Raw genomic sequence first — 18,264 nt, forward strand, 5'->3', positions numbered from 1 at the left:
ATTTATTTATTTATTTTTATTTTTAGATAGAATCTCACTGTGTCATTCCAGGCTGGAGTGCAGTGGCGTGATCTCAGCTCACTGCAACCTCCGCTGCCCGTTCAAGTGATTCTCCTGCCTCAGCCTCCCGAGTAACTTCAGGCGTGCACCACTATGCCAAGCTAATTTTTTTTTATTTTTAGTAGAGATGGGGTTTCACCATGTCGGCCAGGCTGGTCTTGAACTCCTGACCTCAAGTGATCTGCCTGCCTCGGCCTCCCAAAGTGTTGGGATTACAGGCGTGAGCCACTGTGCCTGGCCAAAAGCTCCTTTATTAAGTAAAAATAAAAATTCTAAGCCAGGAGAAGACATTGTGTCATAGTGGAATTGGCAGCATTTTGTTTTTTCTTTTGTAGTGGTGCAAAAAGTAATGGTGACATCTTAGATTTAATGAAGTACAGTAGCTCAGCTTTTTATTATTTTAAAATTTAATTTTTTTGAGATAGAGTCTTGCTATGTCCAGGCTGGAGTGCAATGGCATGATCAAGGCTCACTGCAACCTTGACCTCCTAGGCTCTGGTGATCCTCCCATCTCAGCCTCCCGAGTAGCTGGGACTACAGGTGTGTGCCCAACTACTTTTTTTTTTTTTTTTTTTTTATAGAGATGGGGGGTCTCACTATGTTCCCTAGGCTGGTCTCGAACTCCTAGTCCAACTTTTTAGAGCAAGTTCAGAACTCCTGTGAGCCAATCCTGACATCTCCAGGCCCCGTGGACCCTGTGTGGTGAGTAGGTTTCTTTACCTTTACACACGGGCAGGGGCCCGTTCCAGTGGGATGGCTGTCCCAGGATGCAGCGGATGGTCACTTCGCCCATGAGCTCAAAGCCTTCGTAACACATGAAAGTGAGGGACTCTCCTGGCAGGTAGAGTCGCTTGTACAGGATTTGGTATCCATTTTCAGGCAGCCCTGGGTTGTCACATGCCAGGGACTCCTCCGCTGAAATGCAAGCCAGAAGGAGCTCTGATGAGATGATACAAATCTTTGGGGAGTCCTGCTCAGAACCTGTGTGATCTAGCTTTGGTCAGCCTCTCCAGCATCCTCTGTCTGCATCACCACCTCGCGTCAGACTGTTTTCTATTTCTCAAACTCTCCTTTCTATCTTTCACCTCTGGGCACAGACTACATATGGGCAAGGTAGAATGAAGTTGGCTGTGGAATCAAGGTTAAAATATGAGTTCTGGCTGGGCGTGGTGGCTCAAGCCTGTAATCCCAGCACTTTGGGAGGCCGAGACGGGTGGATCACAAGGTCAGCAGATCGAGACCATCCTGGCTAACATGGTGAAACCCCGTCTCTACTAAAAAATACAAAAAACTAGCCGGGCGAGGTGGCGGGTGCCTGTAGTCCCAGCCACTCTGGAGGCTGAGGCAGGAGAATGGCGTGAACCCGGGAGGCGGAGCTTGCAGTGAGCCGAGATCCAGCCACTGCACTCCAGCCTGGGCGACAGAGCGAGACTCCGTCTCAAAGGAAAAAAAAGAAAAACGAGTTCTGTTACTTATTAGCTGTGCGATCGTCAGCAAGTGGCATAACCTTTCTGATCCTTACTTTCCCCATTAGCATAATGATGATCAAAGTATTATCTATCTTATAGGCATTTGGAGGACTAAAATAGATAAATAAAGAAATGCTTAAGATGTTTTTGGCATGTCATAGCTGCTTAGTAAATGATGGACAGTGAGGGTGTTTAATTATGAAGTATTCTCCTTGCTTTTCACCTGACACCTAACCTGTGCATCCATCATGACTAGGTCTTGTCTTTCAACACTCAGTCTTCATTTCTCCTTCTCCAGGAAGCCTTCCTTGATGCCTCTTACCATCAACTGAGTCGTCAGTCTTCTTAGTTTTTCCAGCACTGCATGCACTGTATTGTACTGAATTATTTATGTTTCATTGGAGATGAGCCTGTCAGAGCAAGCTTGAAGCTCAGGGCCTGGGATTTAGTAGGAATGCAATAAAAGGCCCCAACTATTAAAAATAAGCCCACACTGCCATCTGGTGACTACTCTCTTCAGCTGCAGACACAAAGCCCCCAGTAGCCTAAGACACCCAGGCTGGAGTGCACTGGTGCAACCCCGGCTCACTGCAGCGTCAACCTCCCAGGGTCGAGCCATTCCCCTGCTTAAGCCTTCTGAGTAGCTGGGACTAAGGGCGTGTCCGGCCACACTTGGCTTTTTTTTTTTTTTTTTTTTTTTTAGTAGAGACAGCGCCTTGCTATGCCTCCCAAACTGGTCTCAAACTCCTGGGCTCAAGCAATCCTCCTGCCTCAGCCACCCAAGATGCTGGCATCACAGTATTTATTGGAGAGTTGAACCTGCAGGTTTAACCCATTTCAGGCCCCAAGTGAAATCTAGTCCTCTTTCAGCACCTGGATGGAATGGACAGCTAGCAAATTGCTTCACACACAGGACTACAAATCCTAAAACATTATAAACTTTATTATTTAAAAAATTTTTAATTGTAGTAAAATCCACATAACATAAAACTGACCATCTTAACCATTTTAAGTGCATGGTCCAGTAGGTTAGTGTACTTTTACATTCTTGGGCAACTTATGTCCAGAACTCTTTTCATCTTGCGAATCTTACACTCTGTATGCATTAAACAACTTATCCCTAGTCCCTGGTATCCCCCCCCATTCTACTTTCTGTCTCTGTGAAGTTGACAGCTCTAGTTGTCACTTGTAAGTGGAATCAAATGGTATTTGCCTTCTGGGACTGGCTTTTTTCACTTAGCGTAATGTCCTCAAAGTTCATCTAGGTTGTAAGATGTGTCAAAAATTTTCTTCCTTTTCAAGGCTGACTAATATTCCATTGTAGGCAGGTGCCACATTTTGGTTTTTGTTCATCCATCGATGGACACTTGGGTAGCTTCCCCTTTTGGCTACTCTGAACAATACTGCTATGAACATGGGTGTACATGTTAAGCTGTGCCCAGATTTCTGACCCACAGAAACTGTCAGATAATAAACATGTGTTGTTTGAAACATCTTATTTTGCAAGATGAATCTCAAGCATCCCTTCAAGACCCAGATTGCTACCCAAAGGCAGGTGGGAACTCTGTCTTATCACCATCATAACTTCAGAATCTTTTCTGGCACCTCTTTCCCAGGCTTAAAACTCATATTATGCTCATACCCAGTACAATGCCTGGTTCACAGAAAGCATTCCTTTATTTACTCAAATAATGTTTATTGAGCAATTACTACGTGCCAACAACATAAGTAGTACTGAGGACACAGAGGTGAATAAAGCAGATACAATCCCTGGTCCTATGGTACTTGTGGTTCAAGGCACACAGTACAATATAGGTCCCAGCTAGAACCCTTTTCTCTGTGAACATGACTTACCTCTGGGCTCTACTTAGCTTGAGCAATGTCAACTAAAACAATAGTTACCGAGCTTTCACAAATTAGGAGATTTCAAACAATAACTTAGATTTTTGGATTCTTCTGAAACATTAGAAGATTGGGCAATACTGGGTTCACATAGTTACATGGCAATGACTGGCTGGAGTTGAGAACTGGCTTTCCCTGTTAGACCAGGAATATTCTTTACTTTGGCCCCAATCTCTGCCACTCCCTATTGCCTGGCCTTGTAGGCATTTAAATATATCACTTTTCTCATGAAAAGATCAATGAATCAATTGATGAGTATGCTTTAGTCACAGTAATCACCACACATGAAGAATCAGGGCTTTGATCTCCTCCAGTGGGTAGATGGGTAGGAATCTGGTTTCTACTCTTGAGGTTGAAGGGTTTTCCTTTATATGTCAATAGCAGTCTTCACTGGCGCTTATGAACTGTTTCCTTCCCACCCTTGAAATCTAGCCCAGAAGTCAGCCTGTGGAAAGAGACTTTCCAGGTCACTGTGCAGCTGGAGTTGCGTCTTGGATGACACCATAGATAGCTCTGGCGAGCACCCATGCATTTATTCACAAAATATCTCATGAGTGCTTACTTCATGCCCAGCAATGCATCCAGCAATGGGGTAAGGAGGTGAATCAGACACCATTCCTGCCCTCTAAAGCTCATGGTCTGCATGCTCTAAGGGGCCAAGCAAATGTGTAAATGGACAATGTAATTAAAAATGGCAGGTGCCATAGAAGAGAGAAACTCAGAAGACCCTGGCTGGCTGGAGAAGACCGCTAATGCAGCCAAGGGAAGGGGCTGTTGGAATAGTTGAGCGAGAGAGGCAGAGATGCTGAATGTACTTCCCTTTCCACAAGATTCCCAGAGATGAGGCAATAAGTGGTTCAGCTGACACTTGGCCAAGGCTAATCCTTCCACTAATTGAAGGTCATTTGTATACTTGAAGTTTACCCCCTGGCATTGCAGAGCAGGATGGATATGCAGCCAATGCTTCTGTGTCTGAGCCCAGAGTCAAATCACAAAGCCTTGCTTAAATCAATCATGGGGCTCCCTCCAAGGCAGCACTCTATTATGTGTTTATGGACGAGACCTAAAAGGGCTGGCAAGGGATCATTAACCCTGCAGAGCGTGCCTTGGGGATGGGCTGTAGGAAGGGAGAATTTTATTTTTATTTTCACAGCCTGTGCTTTGTTGTATTTTTTTTTTTTTTAATGCAGGGTGGGTCTGCATTATTTTACAATAAACATAGATGGTATAATGAATGTTTATACATTATAAACCCAGTGCCATTCATGTTCTAATGATTCCTCTGAAAATATCCTTAGGAAGTCTTTGGTCCTCAACCCAGCTGAGCTCACTGCTGCATCCTTGGCAGCCTGGTACAGGATAGGAGCCCAATAAATGTTTCTTGAAAGATCTCACATCGTTTCATTTAAAGGCAAATTGCAGAGTAGAAGCGCTTGGGCTCAAGTGTCCAAGGGCTCAGGATTCAGATCCTAGTTGTACGTCTGTGAGCACAACTGACCTCTCTGAGCCTCAATTTCCTCTCTGAGCCTCAATTTCCTCTCTGAGCCTCAATTTCCTCATCTTGAAAATGGGCCATCTCATGGTGTTTTTATGAGAATTAAATAAGCTCATGCACATGAGATGGGCAGCATATAGTGAGCACCCAAATACACACTGATTATTTTTATGACTTTTATAACTCTTGTCATATTTTCATACCAATTGTACTGTTGTTGACTTAATACGTATATATACACATATATATGTGTGTGTATATATATATATATGGAGAGAGAGAGAAAAAGAGAGAGACGGAGTCTCACTCTGTCACTCAAGATGTAGTGCAGTGGCATGATCTCAGCTCACTGCAACCTCAGCCTTCTGGGTCCAAGCGATTTTCCTCCCTCTGCCTCCCGAGTAGCTGGGACTACAGTCATGTGCCACCACGCCTAGCTAATTTTTTTTTTTTTGTATTTTTAGTAGAGACAGGGTTCCACCATTTTGGCCAGGCTGGTCTTGAACTCTTGACCTCAAGTGATCCATCCACCGCAGCCTCCCAAAGTGCTGGGATTACAGGCATGAGCCACCACACCTGTCCTCTTTAATATATTTTTGTAAATTTCTATTGACTTGTTTTTCTATTTAGATTGCACTATATAATTTAGCCTCACTCTAAATAATAATAGTCTTATAATCAGAGGCTTCACATGTCAGTTTTAATTTTCTAATTTTCTAAGCCAAACGACTCACAAAAAGTTCGTCAGGACACTGTTTAAAGCCGCGTGAGTACTCCCGTAATGTATCTAATACTCCTACTCCACGGGAAATGCAGCCCGGTGCACTACACTTTATAGTTTTTGAACTCCTAGAGTCCAGAATACACTCTCCGATTTTTTTGTTTTTGTTTTTTTTAGACTGTAGACTCTGTTCCTCCAACATTCCATCCCTGTGCTAGGAGCTGGGTATGAAGTAGTGAATTAGAGAATCATGGTTTCTGTTCTCCCAGAACTCAGTCGAGTGGGGAACAGAGAACAGTTATCGGGTCATTGCAACCCAGTGTGATCTCAATTGTGCTGGGGAAAGCGCAGAGGAGAAGCCTCACTTTCCCTCCCCTGGTGGGGAGGCTTTTCTTGTTGACATTGGTGGCTCCTTTCAGAGAACACAAATCCCTATTGTATTACCTGCAGTGCAGCAAAATGACCAGCAGGTGGCAGTGGCAACTCAAAAGAATTCCCCCTTGAACCTTTCCCTGGAATTTTTCTTTGATAAATTAAGATTAATTAACACAACACATATTTATTGGACACCTTCTGTGTGCCAGGCATTGTATGCGCTGGGCATACAATGATGAGCAAGGTGAACATGGTGCCTTCCTTCGAGTAACTTAACACTAATTCAATCCTCTATGTATTCCACAAGTATCTCCTGGTACCAAATCAGTGCTAAACACTGTCCTCGCCCTGGGGAGGTATAGGGTGGATAAAGCATAAATCATTAGACCTGGATTTGTAAAGGAGGATATTGACAGCTGACCTAGGAGCAGGACCCCCAGGCTAAGTTGCTAGAGTGGCCTTGGGTTATCCTGTGCCCTGGCTCTGCCCCCTATGGTATTTTAATTTAATTAGTCACCCAGAGGATTCTTTTTAAAACTCTCCAGGCGATTTTAAAGTTTGGCAAGGGCTCAGCACCACTGCTTTGGTATCCTGGCATGGTTAACATATTAACTCACCATTTAATTAATTTCCAAAATATTTGCACAACCATTCTGTATTAGATGATTTGCATATATTATTTCTAATCCTCCCACAAAGTCCTTGAAGGTAATAACATTCATGACCAAAGCAGCCAACATTTACAATATTTACTGAGTGCATTCTCTGAGCCAGATTCCATTCTGAGTGTTTTATATCTATGAACTCATTTAGTTATCACAACAACCGTAAGACACAGATGTTATATCTTCATTCCTAATTCATTTTATTTTTATTTTTGAGACAGGGTCTCACTCTTTCACCCAGGCTGGAGTGCAGTGGCATGAACACAGCTCATTTCAGCCTTGACCTCCCTCTCAAGTGATCCTCCCACTTTAGCCTCCCGAGTAGCTGGGACCACTGGTGTGCACCACCATGCCTGGCTAATTTAAAATTTTTTTATGAAGACAGGGTCCCGAGGACCCTGAGGTTACCAAGGCTGGTCTTGGACTCCTGGCCTCAAGTGATCCTCCTGTCTCGTTCTTTCAAGGTGCTGAGATTACGGGTGTGAGCCATCATGCCTGGTCATCATCCCCATTTTATATCCAAGGCAAATGGAGCACAAAACTGTTGGGTAACAAGTCAAAGGTCACAGGCTAATTAGCGGTATAAATAAGATTCAAATCCAGGTGGTCCAAATCCGGTCTTAACCACTGCACCATGCAACCATTTTACAGATGAGAAAACTGAGGCTCAGGTGGAACTCACTGGTGAAAATTCCTCTCAAACAGGAAGTGGCTGAGCTGCGAATTGAGCTGAGGATTCTCTAGCTTTCAAGTCAGCTTGATTCGATTTTGACCCAGTCCTCAGTAAGAGTTTGAAAACAATGTCATACGGAATTTTTCCCCAGCAGGAACCAGCTCTTGGAAGGCATTTGTGTGTATCTTCAGTGCCTAGAAGATGGCAGAAGAGTGAAAGGAATAGGAGCTTGAATTTGAAACTGGAAGCCTGTGTCTGCTGCACCACCTTGAGTGAGTTGCTTATGTCTCCGGACCCCATTTTTCCTGCCCATAAACAGGCTGGATCTTAGCTGAGACATGGCTGAGCAGTGACATGTTGTCACACTTTGAAATAAGATCATCTAAGGCAGGTTTTCTCAACTTAGGGTTTACATTTGGAATGGATAATTCTTTGTGGTGGGGGCTGTCCTGGGCACTGGAGGATATGGAACAGCATCCCGGACCCTGATCTGCTAGAAGGCGGTAGCACCCCTCTTCCTTGACAAGTTGTGACAACTCATAATTTCTCTAGAAATTGTATTGACACATGTCCCCTGGGAAGCAAAATCGCCTCTGGTTGAAAACCACTGGTCGAATGTTTTAAACAACTCGGGTTGCAACTGGAGTAACTCCAGCCGTTCTCTCCCAGGAATGCAAATGAATTGGACCGATGGCCTTATAGATCTAATCACAAACCTACCCTCATTTCTATTTTCTTTTTCCATTTTCCTCTCTCTTTAACAATAGGAGAAAATGTACATTTCTGGAGCACATTTGAACAAAATGCTCGAAAGCAATCCCCTAGTAATAGTTACAAATGGTTTGCAATATACCCTACAAGTAGTGGAGCTTAGAAACAGAGTGGTGATTAGCAGCCAGTGTTAACTGAAGACTTGCTATGTGCCAGGCACACCATTCATTAAAAGCCTTTATATTTATGATTGTCTTGTTCATGTTTCAATCTTTCTGATGAGAAAGCTGGCTTGCATAAAGTCTTGGTGCTTGTAAGAGGCAGGGCTGGGGTACAAACCTAGACGTGCTGGTTTTGAGGGCTGTCCATGTAATGGTTCTGCTCTAACAAAAGGCCCTTCTTTTACCCAAATCCCCTAGGTTATCACGGGTTTCTCTGAGAGACCGCTTTCCCAGAGACAGAGATCTCTAAATGAGGACGGGCACTCAGCTAACACTGGACATGCTGGTCAAGATGTGGCCACAGGAGATGGCTCAACAGTAAAAGCTCCTACCGTGGCCACAGTCTGGCCACAGCACCTGTGGGCTCTGTCCGGGCTGGGAAATCCCTACGTCTCTTATCCCAGGTGTTCTGGGCTCAGGGCTGTGATGAACAAGGGCCTTCCCGGGGAATCGCTGTCTTTTAAGCAAGCTGAGTGACTCCTGGAGAGCCACCCATAAAACCCTCACTGGATTTGTCAGATTCTTGTTACTTTTGGTGGTGTGGTTTATGTCTCTGGGATGGGTACCTCAGGAGTCGTCCACCACGTCCCTACCAAAGAGGGGAAGTTGCAGCAAAGCGGAGGTGTGATAAAGACCACATTCGTTTTGCTAACAATATTAGCAACAGTAATAGTAACATCGTTTATTGAGCCTCCTGGGCCTGAGAGTTTCAAGGATCAACTGGAGTCAATCCTAGCAAATGAGTTATGTGTTTGATTCTATATATTTAAAAAAATGTTTTCCCTTTCTTACTCTAGGGAATGTGATTCTACAAATATATAAACAGATCATTTCAATAAACTGCAGCAGCTATGGTGACAGATGTCACTGTAGGTTCCATGGGAATTCTGAGGAGAGAAACACAACCCAGCCTAGGGAATCAGGGAGGACTTCCTGGAGGAGGTGATGTTGACGATTCCTTCATAGACCTGTCTTTCCACCCTCCTTTCCAAATAGGCCCCAGGTTCCATGAGAATGTGGGTCATATCTGTTTATACTTTACTGTTTTTTCCAGGGGCTAGTGCCAGGGTTCCCAAACTGTGCACCAATGTGACCCAGGATGCCACCAGGAACTCACAGGGGTGCTGTGGGAGTTTAAAAAAGTTCTGAGGGCCGGGCGTGGTGGCTCACACCTGTAATCCCAGCACTTTGGGAGGCCGAGGTAGATGGATCACAAGGTCAGGAGATCAAGCCCATCCTGGCTAACACGGTGAAACCCCGTCTGTACTAAAAATACAAAAAATTAGCCGGGCGTGGTGGCGAGTGCCTGTAGTCCCAGCTACTCAGGAGGCTGAGGCAGGAGAATGGTGTGAACCCGGGAGGCGGAGCTTACAGTGAGCCGAGATCGCGCCACTGCACTCCAGCCTGGGGACAGAGCCAGACTCCATCTCAAAAAAAAAAAAAAAAAGTTCTGAGGAAACACAATGATATGCTGGACCCTTGTGAACTACCAGCTCGAGATAGTTCACCATTTCAAACATTATATTGCGCCACCTTTTTTTCGATGATGACCCATCATTGCAAAGTTGGATTTTTTTGTGGTGCTCGTGCTAAAAAGCAAGAACTGTGACAAAATCAACATGGAACAGGAAATTAGGGTGGTGAAGTCCCATCTGATGCTAACGTTTGAGAAGTTTTGCACAGCCCAACGGGAATACACATCCTAGTAGCAGCAATTGTCATTATTATTATTATTATTATTATTTGAGACAAAGTCTTGCTCTGTCTCCCAGGCTGGAGTGCAGTGGCGTGATCTCTGCTCACTGCAACCTCTGTCTCCCGGGTTCCAGCGATTTTCCTGCCTCAGCCTCCTGGGTAGCTGGGATTATAGGCACATGCCATCACACCCAGCTAATTTTTGTATTTTTAGTAGAGACAGGGTTTCACTATGTTGGCCAGGCTGGTCTTGAACTCCTGACCTCAGGTGATCCGCCCGCCTCAGCCTCCCAAAGCGCTAGGATTACAGGCATGAGCCACCACACCCGGCCAGCAATTGTCATTATTTCATAATAAAAAAACATTTTTCTTTTAATGTATGTGCATTACTTTTTCAAATGGCTACTACGTTGTGAAGAGATAACTATTCATTCAGTTGTTTGTACCTAACTGTTTAATAAATGGAATTGTTGGGTTTTTTGGCCTAGGAAATCTCTGAAATAATTCCTGTGACACCAAGGGTATTGTGAGTTGAGAAAGTTTGGGAACCTCTGTCCTAACGTGTGCCTGCATATAGGAGGCCTGAACAACTGAGTAAGTTGAATGACTGAGTTGCTCCCAACAATCCTTCTTGGTAAAGGGTATTATTTTCTTTCACAGATGGAGGCTCTGAGGCCCAGAGAGGGCAAAGGTCACTCAGCAGAACTGGAGGGTGTGTCTGACTTTGACACCCAGACTCTTCCCTTTAGCTCTGCCTGACCTGTCTGTTCTAAAAGTGCCCTGGGGTAAATGGACTAGGATTAAAAAGACATGGCTTTGAGTTCCAGGGGACCAAACTATGGCTTCGGGCAAGTGACTTGGCAAGAGGCTGTAGACATTCAGAGCTTATGCAGTTTTCTTTCCTTTTTTCCTTTTTTCTTTTTTGTTGAGACAGGGTCTTCCTCTGTCGCCCAGGCTGGAGTACAGTGGTGTGATCTCTGCTCACTGCAACCTCCGCCTCCCAGGCTCAAGCGATTCTCCTGCCTCAGCCTCCTGAGTAGCTCAGATGGCAGGTGGCCCACCATCAAGCCTGGCTAATTTTTGTATTTTTAGTAGAGACGGGGGTTTCACCATGTTGACCAGGCTGGTCTGGAACTCCTGACCTCAAGTGATCCTCCTGCCTCAGTCTCCCACAAGTGTTGGGATTACAGGCGTGAGCCACCGCACCACTGGGCCCGTTTTCTGTCTGCTTCATGAGCTTCTTGGTGGAAGATCTTTGTCCACGCTTAAGCACCAGAGATTTGCCCAAAAGCTGAACCGTAGAGTGATGAGGTTGGGAAGATGCTTTCGGGTTTGGTCAGGCTTGAGTTACAATTCTGGTCTTCCTTTCTGTTGTGTGACCTCAGGAAAGCTACTCACCCTCTCCAGTCCTTCTTTGCCTGCTTTTAAGTGGACAGGCATTCACCTGTGCAATGTCTATGAGGGTGAACAGTGTTAGTGCTGGGGAAAAGGTCAGCCTACTGAAGGGGCTCATCAAATCGGTGCTGTTCCCTTTGTTCAGCCGACAAAATGTTTCAAAGCTGTTTTATGTACGACAGCCTCAACCTTAAACATGCCTTCAGAACCTAGACTGCATCCTCCCTCTTACTCAGGAGCTGCGCTGCCAGAATCCGACCATCTCTCGCCTCCTGTGTTATCTCCCATCAGCCTCGCCCGCTTGTCACGTCGCTGCCACCACACGCCAGGCTCTTCTTCAGGCTTTTGGGAGTACTGCATGTCTCCTGACACCCCGCGTGGCTCGTGAACTCATTAGCATGGGTGTCAGGGAAGCCGTCTCTACTCCAACACTGAGATTTCAGGGAAAAGTGTCCCCGAAGGGAGGGAGGAAGGCTTGCCTCTTGGAAATCCAGCAGCAGCTGCAGCAGCTCAGAGGGTCTTTAGAGACTGGGTGTCATTGGCGAAGTGCTTTTTCTTTTTTAAAAAATGATGTCTCCACCTGTCAGTATTTTAATAGAAGCTTTTGTTTTAAGCTTTTCATCTCTGGGTCTCTGCAGCTGGAGTTACTAAAGTGGCTGCTTCTGATCGCTCTTGCAGTCACTAGAAGGAAATGGGAATGGCACTCACATCCTAGGGCTACCCTTGACAAAGGACCACAAATGGAGGGGCTTGGGACAGCAGAAACTTATTGGTTTGTAGTACTGGGAGGCTGGAAGTCCAAAATCAAGGTGTCAGCAGGGCCATGCTCCCTCTGAAAGCTGCAGTGGGGGGATTCTTCCTTCGTGCTCCCTGGCTTGCAGCTGCATCACTCCAGTCTCTCCCTCTGTCATCCCGTGGCCTTCTCTGTATCCGTGTCCCCATCTGCGTCCAGATTTCCATCTTCTTACAAGGACACCAGTCATTGGATCAATACCCATCTTAATCCAGTATGACCTCAGTTTAACTTGACCACATCTGCAAAGATTCTATTTCCAATCAAATCCACAGTTACAAATACTGTGGGTTAGGACTTCAAAGATGCTATGTCCAATCCAGGTCACAGTTACAGATACTGTGGGTTAGGACTCTGAAGAACCAATTTCCAATCAAGGTCATAGTTACAGATACTGTGGGTTAGGACTTTGAAGACCCTATTTCCAGTCAAGGTCACAGTTACAGATACTGTGGGTTAGGACCTTTGAAGACCCTATTTCCAAGTCAAGGTCACAGTTACAGATACCATGGGTTAGGATCAAAGGACGCATAATGTCCAATCAAGGTCACAGTTACAGATACTGTGGTTAGGGAACTCTGACATATCTTTTGGGATGGGATTGAACCTAACCAGGACCAACCAATGGTGGACTTGGCCCCAAGGTTCGGGGTTGCGCGGACGAACGCTGTGCGTTGTGGTTAAGGGGCTAGGGTTATATGTGTGTATAAATACCGACACACGCATGTGGACATTGTGCATCAAATAGTATATAGTAGTGGTCTAGAAAGGTGGTGGTCTTAACATTCATGAGGATGAGTTGCGTTGTTATCCGTACTTCCCCTCGTGAATGTGATCGAGGTTGGCCTTATATAGTGTGTACTATGCAGTATATTATGCATCATTGTTGACATCACATTATATATACGCATACACATACACATATGTCAACTATATATGCATACACACATGTACACATATGTACATGCCATATATACACACACGCACCACAACATATATGCATACACCCATGTACACACATTACATAATATGCATGTCACTTATCGATATGCATTACACTACATGCACATCATGTATATGAACATACACACTGTACACATATATGCACATACACATATGTACATCACATGTAGGCCACATATACACCATATGTAACATTAATATATGCATATAATATCATACATTTATAAGGCATAATTCACGCATACCACACATTATATATATGTCATAATATACACCCTAAATGTACACATATTATATATAGGCATATATACACCTATGTAACATATTATATACATGCATATTAACATATGTACACACATTACACATGCATATATACACGTAGGTACACACTATATATACATACACAAAAGCACGTATGTTTACAGATATGTGTAGTGTGCTTAGCAGTGTGTCTTATACATTCAACAAGTAACTATTGTTCTTATCTGTACAGTGGGGCAGTTGCATTTTATCTCTAAGTCATCCCGGGTTGTATTCTATCTCTCAGCTTCCCTTCAGCTCTGAAATTTTGGGACTCTGACTAAAAAGACAGATGGAGACACAGGGCTGTGTGGTCCAAGAATCCCTGTTACTTGTGGAAACAGAATAATAAAGTCTGCCTTTTTGAGAAGGGAAAATAAGAACACAGAAATGGAAAATTTTCTCTCACAAGAAAAGGATCAGATGTTAAGGGAAATCTAGGAAGCAAGTGCTGCGGGCCTAAAACTCTTAATTCTTTTGGGGTCTGTAGAGTAAAGTCCTTCTGCGGGCTGAGGAAGCTGAATTTATGGACTAGCAAACGGGAACTTGGCTTTGGCTGGCTCATGAATAGAGCAGAGAGGAAGGTCTCTTGTGAGTTTGAATTTGGCTGTGCTCTGTCTTCAACGAGAAGTGACAGATATCTCCATTTTTATTTTCCTGCCAGGAATAAAAGAGTTAATGCGGCCGGGCGCGGTGGCTCAAGCCTGTAATCCCAGCACTTTGGGAGACCGAGACGGGCGGATCACGAGGTCAGGAGTTTGAGACCATCCTGGCTAACACGGTGAAACCCCGTCTCTACTAAAAAAATACAAAAGCTAGCCGGGCGAGGTGGCTGGCGCCTGTAGTCCCAGCTACTCGGGAGGCTGAGGCAGGAGAATGGCGTAAACCCGGGAGGCGGAGCTTGCAGTGAGCTGAGATCGGGCCACTGCACTCCAGCCCGGGACAGAGCAAGACTCCGTCTCAAAAAAAAAAAAAAAAAAGAGTTAATGCATGCGCCATTCTTAGAACGACACCTGGCATACAGTAAGTGCTCAGTAAGTATCAGCCTATCCAGTGAAAACAGATAGACTTTCTTGCTTTCTGGTTGCCTTTCTGCAGTTTGCTCATCTAAATTGTAGAGCTGCTTGTTACTGTGGTCATCGAAATTTGTGAAGCCTGTTTTAGGTAGTTGTGAGAAGTCACAAAACATAGCCACTATAGGAGGTGGCCAAGTCTATAAATTGTACACAGTGTTACTCACATCAGATGTAGGGGAATTTATAATCAACTTACAAGAATTCTATTTTTTCTTTTCTCTTTTTTCACTCCCCCCCAGAGTTAAATTCTTGGTTCTTCAACACTATCAAGACCTCAGTGTGGTTTCAGGAGTTTGAGCTGGCTGTAATCCAAATGAAGTTGTTCATAACACACTAATTTAAAATATTAGTGCAGCTGACAGTTTCTAACCCCCAAAATACTGTGTAAGACTCTGCTCCTTCCACATAACTTCATGCTTTCTTTATGCAATGACTGTGAACGCTGTTTGTACATCAGAATCCCTGGAGAGCTTTGAAGTAGTATCCTCCTCTTTTTGCACCCAGGCTAGAGTGCAGTGACACAATCACAGCTCGCTGCAGCCTTGACGTCTCGGGCTCAAGCAATCCTCTCACCTCAGCCTCCTGAGCAGCTGGGACACCAGGCACACACTACCATGCCTGGCTAATTTCTGTATTTTTTTGGTAGAGACGGGGTTTCGCCATGTTGCCCAGACTGGTCTCAAACTCTTGAGCTCGAGTGATTTGCCTGCCTTGACCTCCCAAAGTGCTGGGATTACAGGTGTTAGCCACCACACCTAGCATAGTATCCTCTTCTTAAAATGAAACCAGTGAGGCCAAGGCCGTGGCTCATGCCTGTAATCCCAGCACTTTGGGAGGCCGAGGTGAGTGGATCATTTGAGGTCAAGAGTTCAAGACCAGCCTGGCCAACATGGTGAAACTCCGTCTCTACTAAAAATATGAAAATTAGCCAGGCATGGTGGCATGCGCCTGTAATCTTAGCTACTCCGGAGGCTGAGGCACAAGAATCACTTGAACCCAGGAGGAGGAGATTGCAGTGAGCCGAGAGGGCGCCATTGTACCCCAGCCTGGGTGACATAGTGGGACTCCGTCTAAAAAATAAAATAAAATAAAATAAAAGAAGGAAAGAAAGAAACCAATGATACCATGCACCCAGGGCTACTTGAGGAAGAAAGAGTGACATTTGGTAGAAGACTTAGAGCAATGCAAGATAAATTTACCGTAAATGTTATAGTATGTGTGCCCCCAATCCCTGTTAGGTACTGTTGTGTCATAGCAACAATAATAAAAGTCCCTGTCGAAAAGTAGAATGCGTTCTCCTAGCAGCCCAGCCTCCCATCGTGAACAAGAGGAAGTGAATCTGCTTCTACCTACTGGGGACCCAATTCAATAAACAGGACTCACAAACGCAGTGGGGCAGGCGAGACGTCCAGATGGGAGTCCCTGTTTCACGGCTGTAGCAGGTCAGAAGAGAACTCCCTTCAAGCACAAAACCGGGGTTGCAGGTGTATTGGATGGTGGTCCCCACCAGCAGCACAGGATCCGAAATTAAGCGGGTCGAGTGATCCACCTCTCCGGGGTCGGTGCAATACATAACTACACGGGATGAAACCAGACCAAGTGGACGTCAGACCTCTGGATGACCATGGGTTTGCTGAGAATTACAGAGTGATTTAGAAAGTTTCCTAACTTGGCCGGGCACGGTGGCTCCTGCCTGTAATCCCAGCACTTTGGGAGGCCGAGGCAGACGGATCACGAGGTCAGGAGATCGAGACCATCCTGGTAAACACGGTGAAACCCCGTCTCTACTAAAAACGCAAAAAATTAGCCAGGTGCGGTGGCGGGCGCCTGTAGTCCTAGCTACTCGGGAGGCTGAGGCAGGAGAATGGCGTGAACCTGGGAGGCGGAGCTTGCAGTGAGCGGAGATTGCCCACTGCACTCCAGCCTGGGCGACAGAGTGAGACTCATCTCAAAAAAAAAAAAAAAAAAAAAAAAAGAAAGTTTCCTAACTTAGTTCTTTCCCTTTTTGGAAGATAATGTATCTTTTGCTTGATAAAGGTGGCTGGAGAATAGGCCAGGAGAAAACAGCCTTGAATTTAATTTCTCCTTTAAGAATTTGCCCCAAAGAGATGGAGCGCGGTGGCTCATGCCTGTAATCCTAGGACTTGAAAGGGAAGACAGAGGTGGATGAATCGCTTCAGCTCAGGAGTTTGAGACCAGCCTGGGCAACATAGCGAGATCCAGTCTCTACAAAAAACACAAAAATTAATGGGACATGGTGCTGTACACCTGTTGTTCCAGCTACTCAGGAGGCTGAGGTGAGAGGATTGCTTGAGCCTGGGAGGTCAAGGCTGCAGTGAGCCATGATGGCACCACTGCACTCCAGCCTGGGCAACAGAGTGAGACCTTGTCTCAAAAAAAAAAAAAACAACAAAAAACATATATATATACACACACACACACACATACACACACACACACACATACACATTTACATGTACATATATATGAATTTGCCCAAATAATTTGCATCAGGGTCCAAAGACCTATGTAAAAGGTTGCACATTGCATTATTATTTGTAGTTTTTTTTCTTTTAAAAGGAAACATTGCAAATAGTTTAACAGGGAAATAGTTAAGTATCATGGAATAGCCATCCCGTGAAATTCTGAGCAACTGTTAAAGAGAAGAAAATGAGGGGGAGCCTTCACTGCTTTCTTTGTAGTGCTGGAATATAGTAAAATAAGCATTCATTACTTTGCACATTAAAACATCAATATAGATAAAAGGAAAACAATAAACCAATTAAAAGAGAATAAATTGGACAACATGTATGGTATGAAAAGATATCCACATTTCTGAGCTGAAAAAAAGCAGATGCAGGATTTGGAAGAAGGGACCTGCTGGGTGCAGTGGCTCATGCCTGTAATCCCAACTCTCTGGGAGGCCGAGGCAGGAGGATTGCTTGAGGCCAGGAGTTTGAGACCAGCCTGGGCAACATAGCAACACCCCTGTCTCTACAAAAAAATGTTTTAAATTAGCTGGGTGTGGTTGTTCACATCTGTAACCCCAGCATTTTGGGAGGCTGTGGTGGGAGGATTGCTTGAGTCCAAAACCTTGAGGTTGTAGTGAGCTATGGTTGACATATGACACATATATAGATGTCTATGTGTGACATGTGATGTATGTATAATGTGCATGTACACACACACAATTGAAGCAATATAGAATACATTTTTAACAGTGGCATTATTTCCAAAGAGTAACATCATCAAAGTTTTTCACTTTCTATTCTATCATTTTACTACTGCTTGGGTACTATAAGTAAGCATCGTTACCAATGTCATTTTAAGATATGGCTATATATGTCTTTCAATGTCAAGACAGGAGTTTAACCAATGAAAGGTGTTAACAGCATCCAGCAACTTCTATGGGGAGACCATTGTGCCAAGGGGTTTTTCTGACCTCATTTCATCAGAAGAGAGAACAACAGAGGTGATTTGGTGGGTCTCCTCTGTCTTGGATGGAGGATAAGTGAGAGACCCAGCATGGAAATGCAAACAGTCCCACACAGAAGGGGCCCAATTAAAATTTATTTGCTCCACTTTGGGCCTTTTCTTGGCAAAAAATGAGGCAGGTAAGAAGACTTCTATGGGGAACCAGTTCATGTTCATTCCAATCTCTTAAAATGGTTAAATAATAATGATTTTTCCCTCCCTTCCTTCCTCTCCTCTCCTCTCCCTTCTCTCTTTTTCCCTCCTTCCCTCCCTCCC

The 18,264-nt window shown here is 44.7% G+C and overlaps 1 protein-coding gene across 5 annotated transcripts in view; it reads right to left on the reverse strand.

Annotated features, from left to right (window-relative positions):
* Positions 1-18,264, reverse strand: part of SEZ6L (seizure related 6 homolog like) — a 92,779-nt gene that overhangs the window by 17,509 nt on the left and 57,006 nt on the right. For all 5 annotated transcript variants that reach the window (XM_017853103.1, XM_017853121.1, XM_017853109.1 and 2 more), the window contains exons 11-12: positions 15,898-16,089; positions 781-975 (exon numbers count right to left, since the gene is read on the reverse strand). In XM_017853103.1, the coding sequence (XP_017708592.1) occupies positions 781-975; positions 15,898-16,089 (387 nt within the window). The remainder of the gene's footprint in view (positions 1-780; positions 976-15,897; positions 16,090-18,264) is intronic.

Source organism: Rhinopithecus bieti, unplaced genomic scaffold (genome assembly GCF_001698545.2).
Source record: "Rhinopithecus bieti isolate Rb0 unplaced genomic scaffold, ASM169854v2 scaffold_2314, whole genome shotgun sequence".
In the NCBI taxonomy this organism is placed as follows: Eukaryota; Metazoa; Chordata; class Mammalia; order Primates; family Cercopithecidae; genus Rhinopithecus; species Rhinopithecus bieti.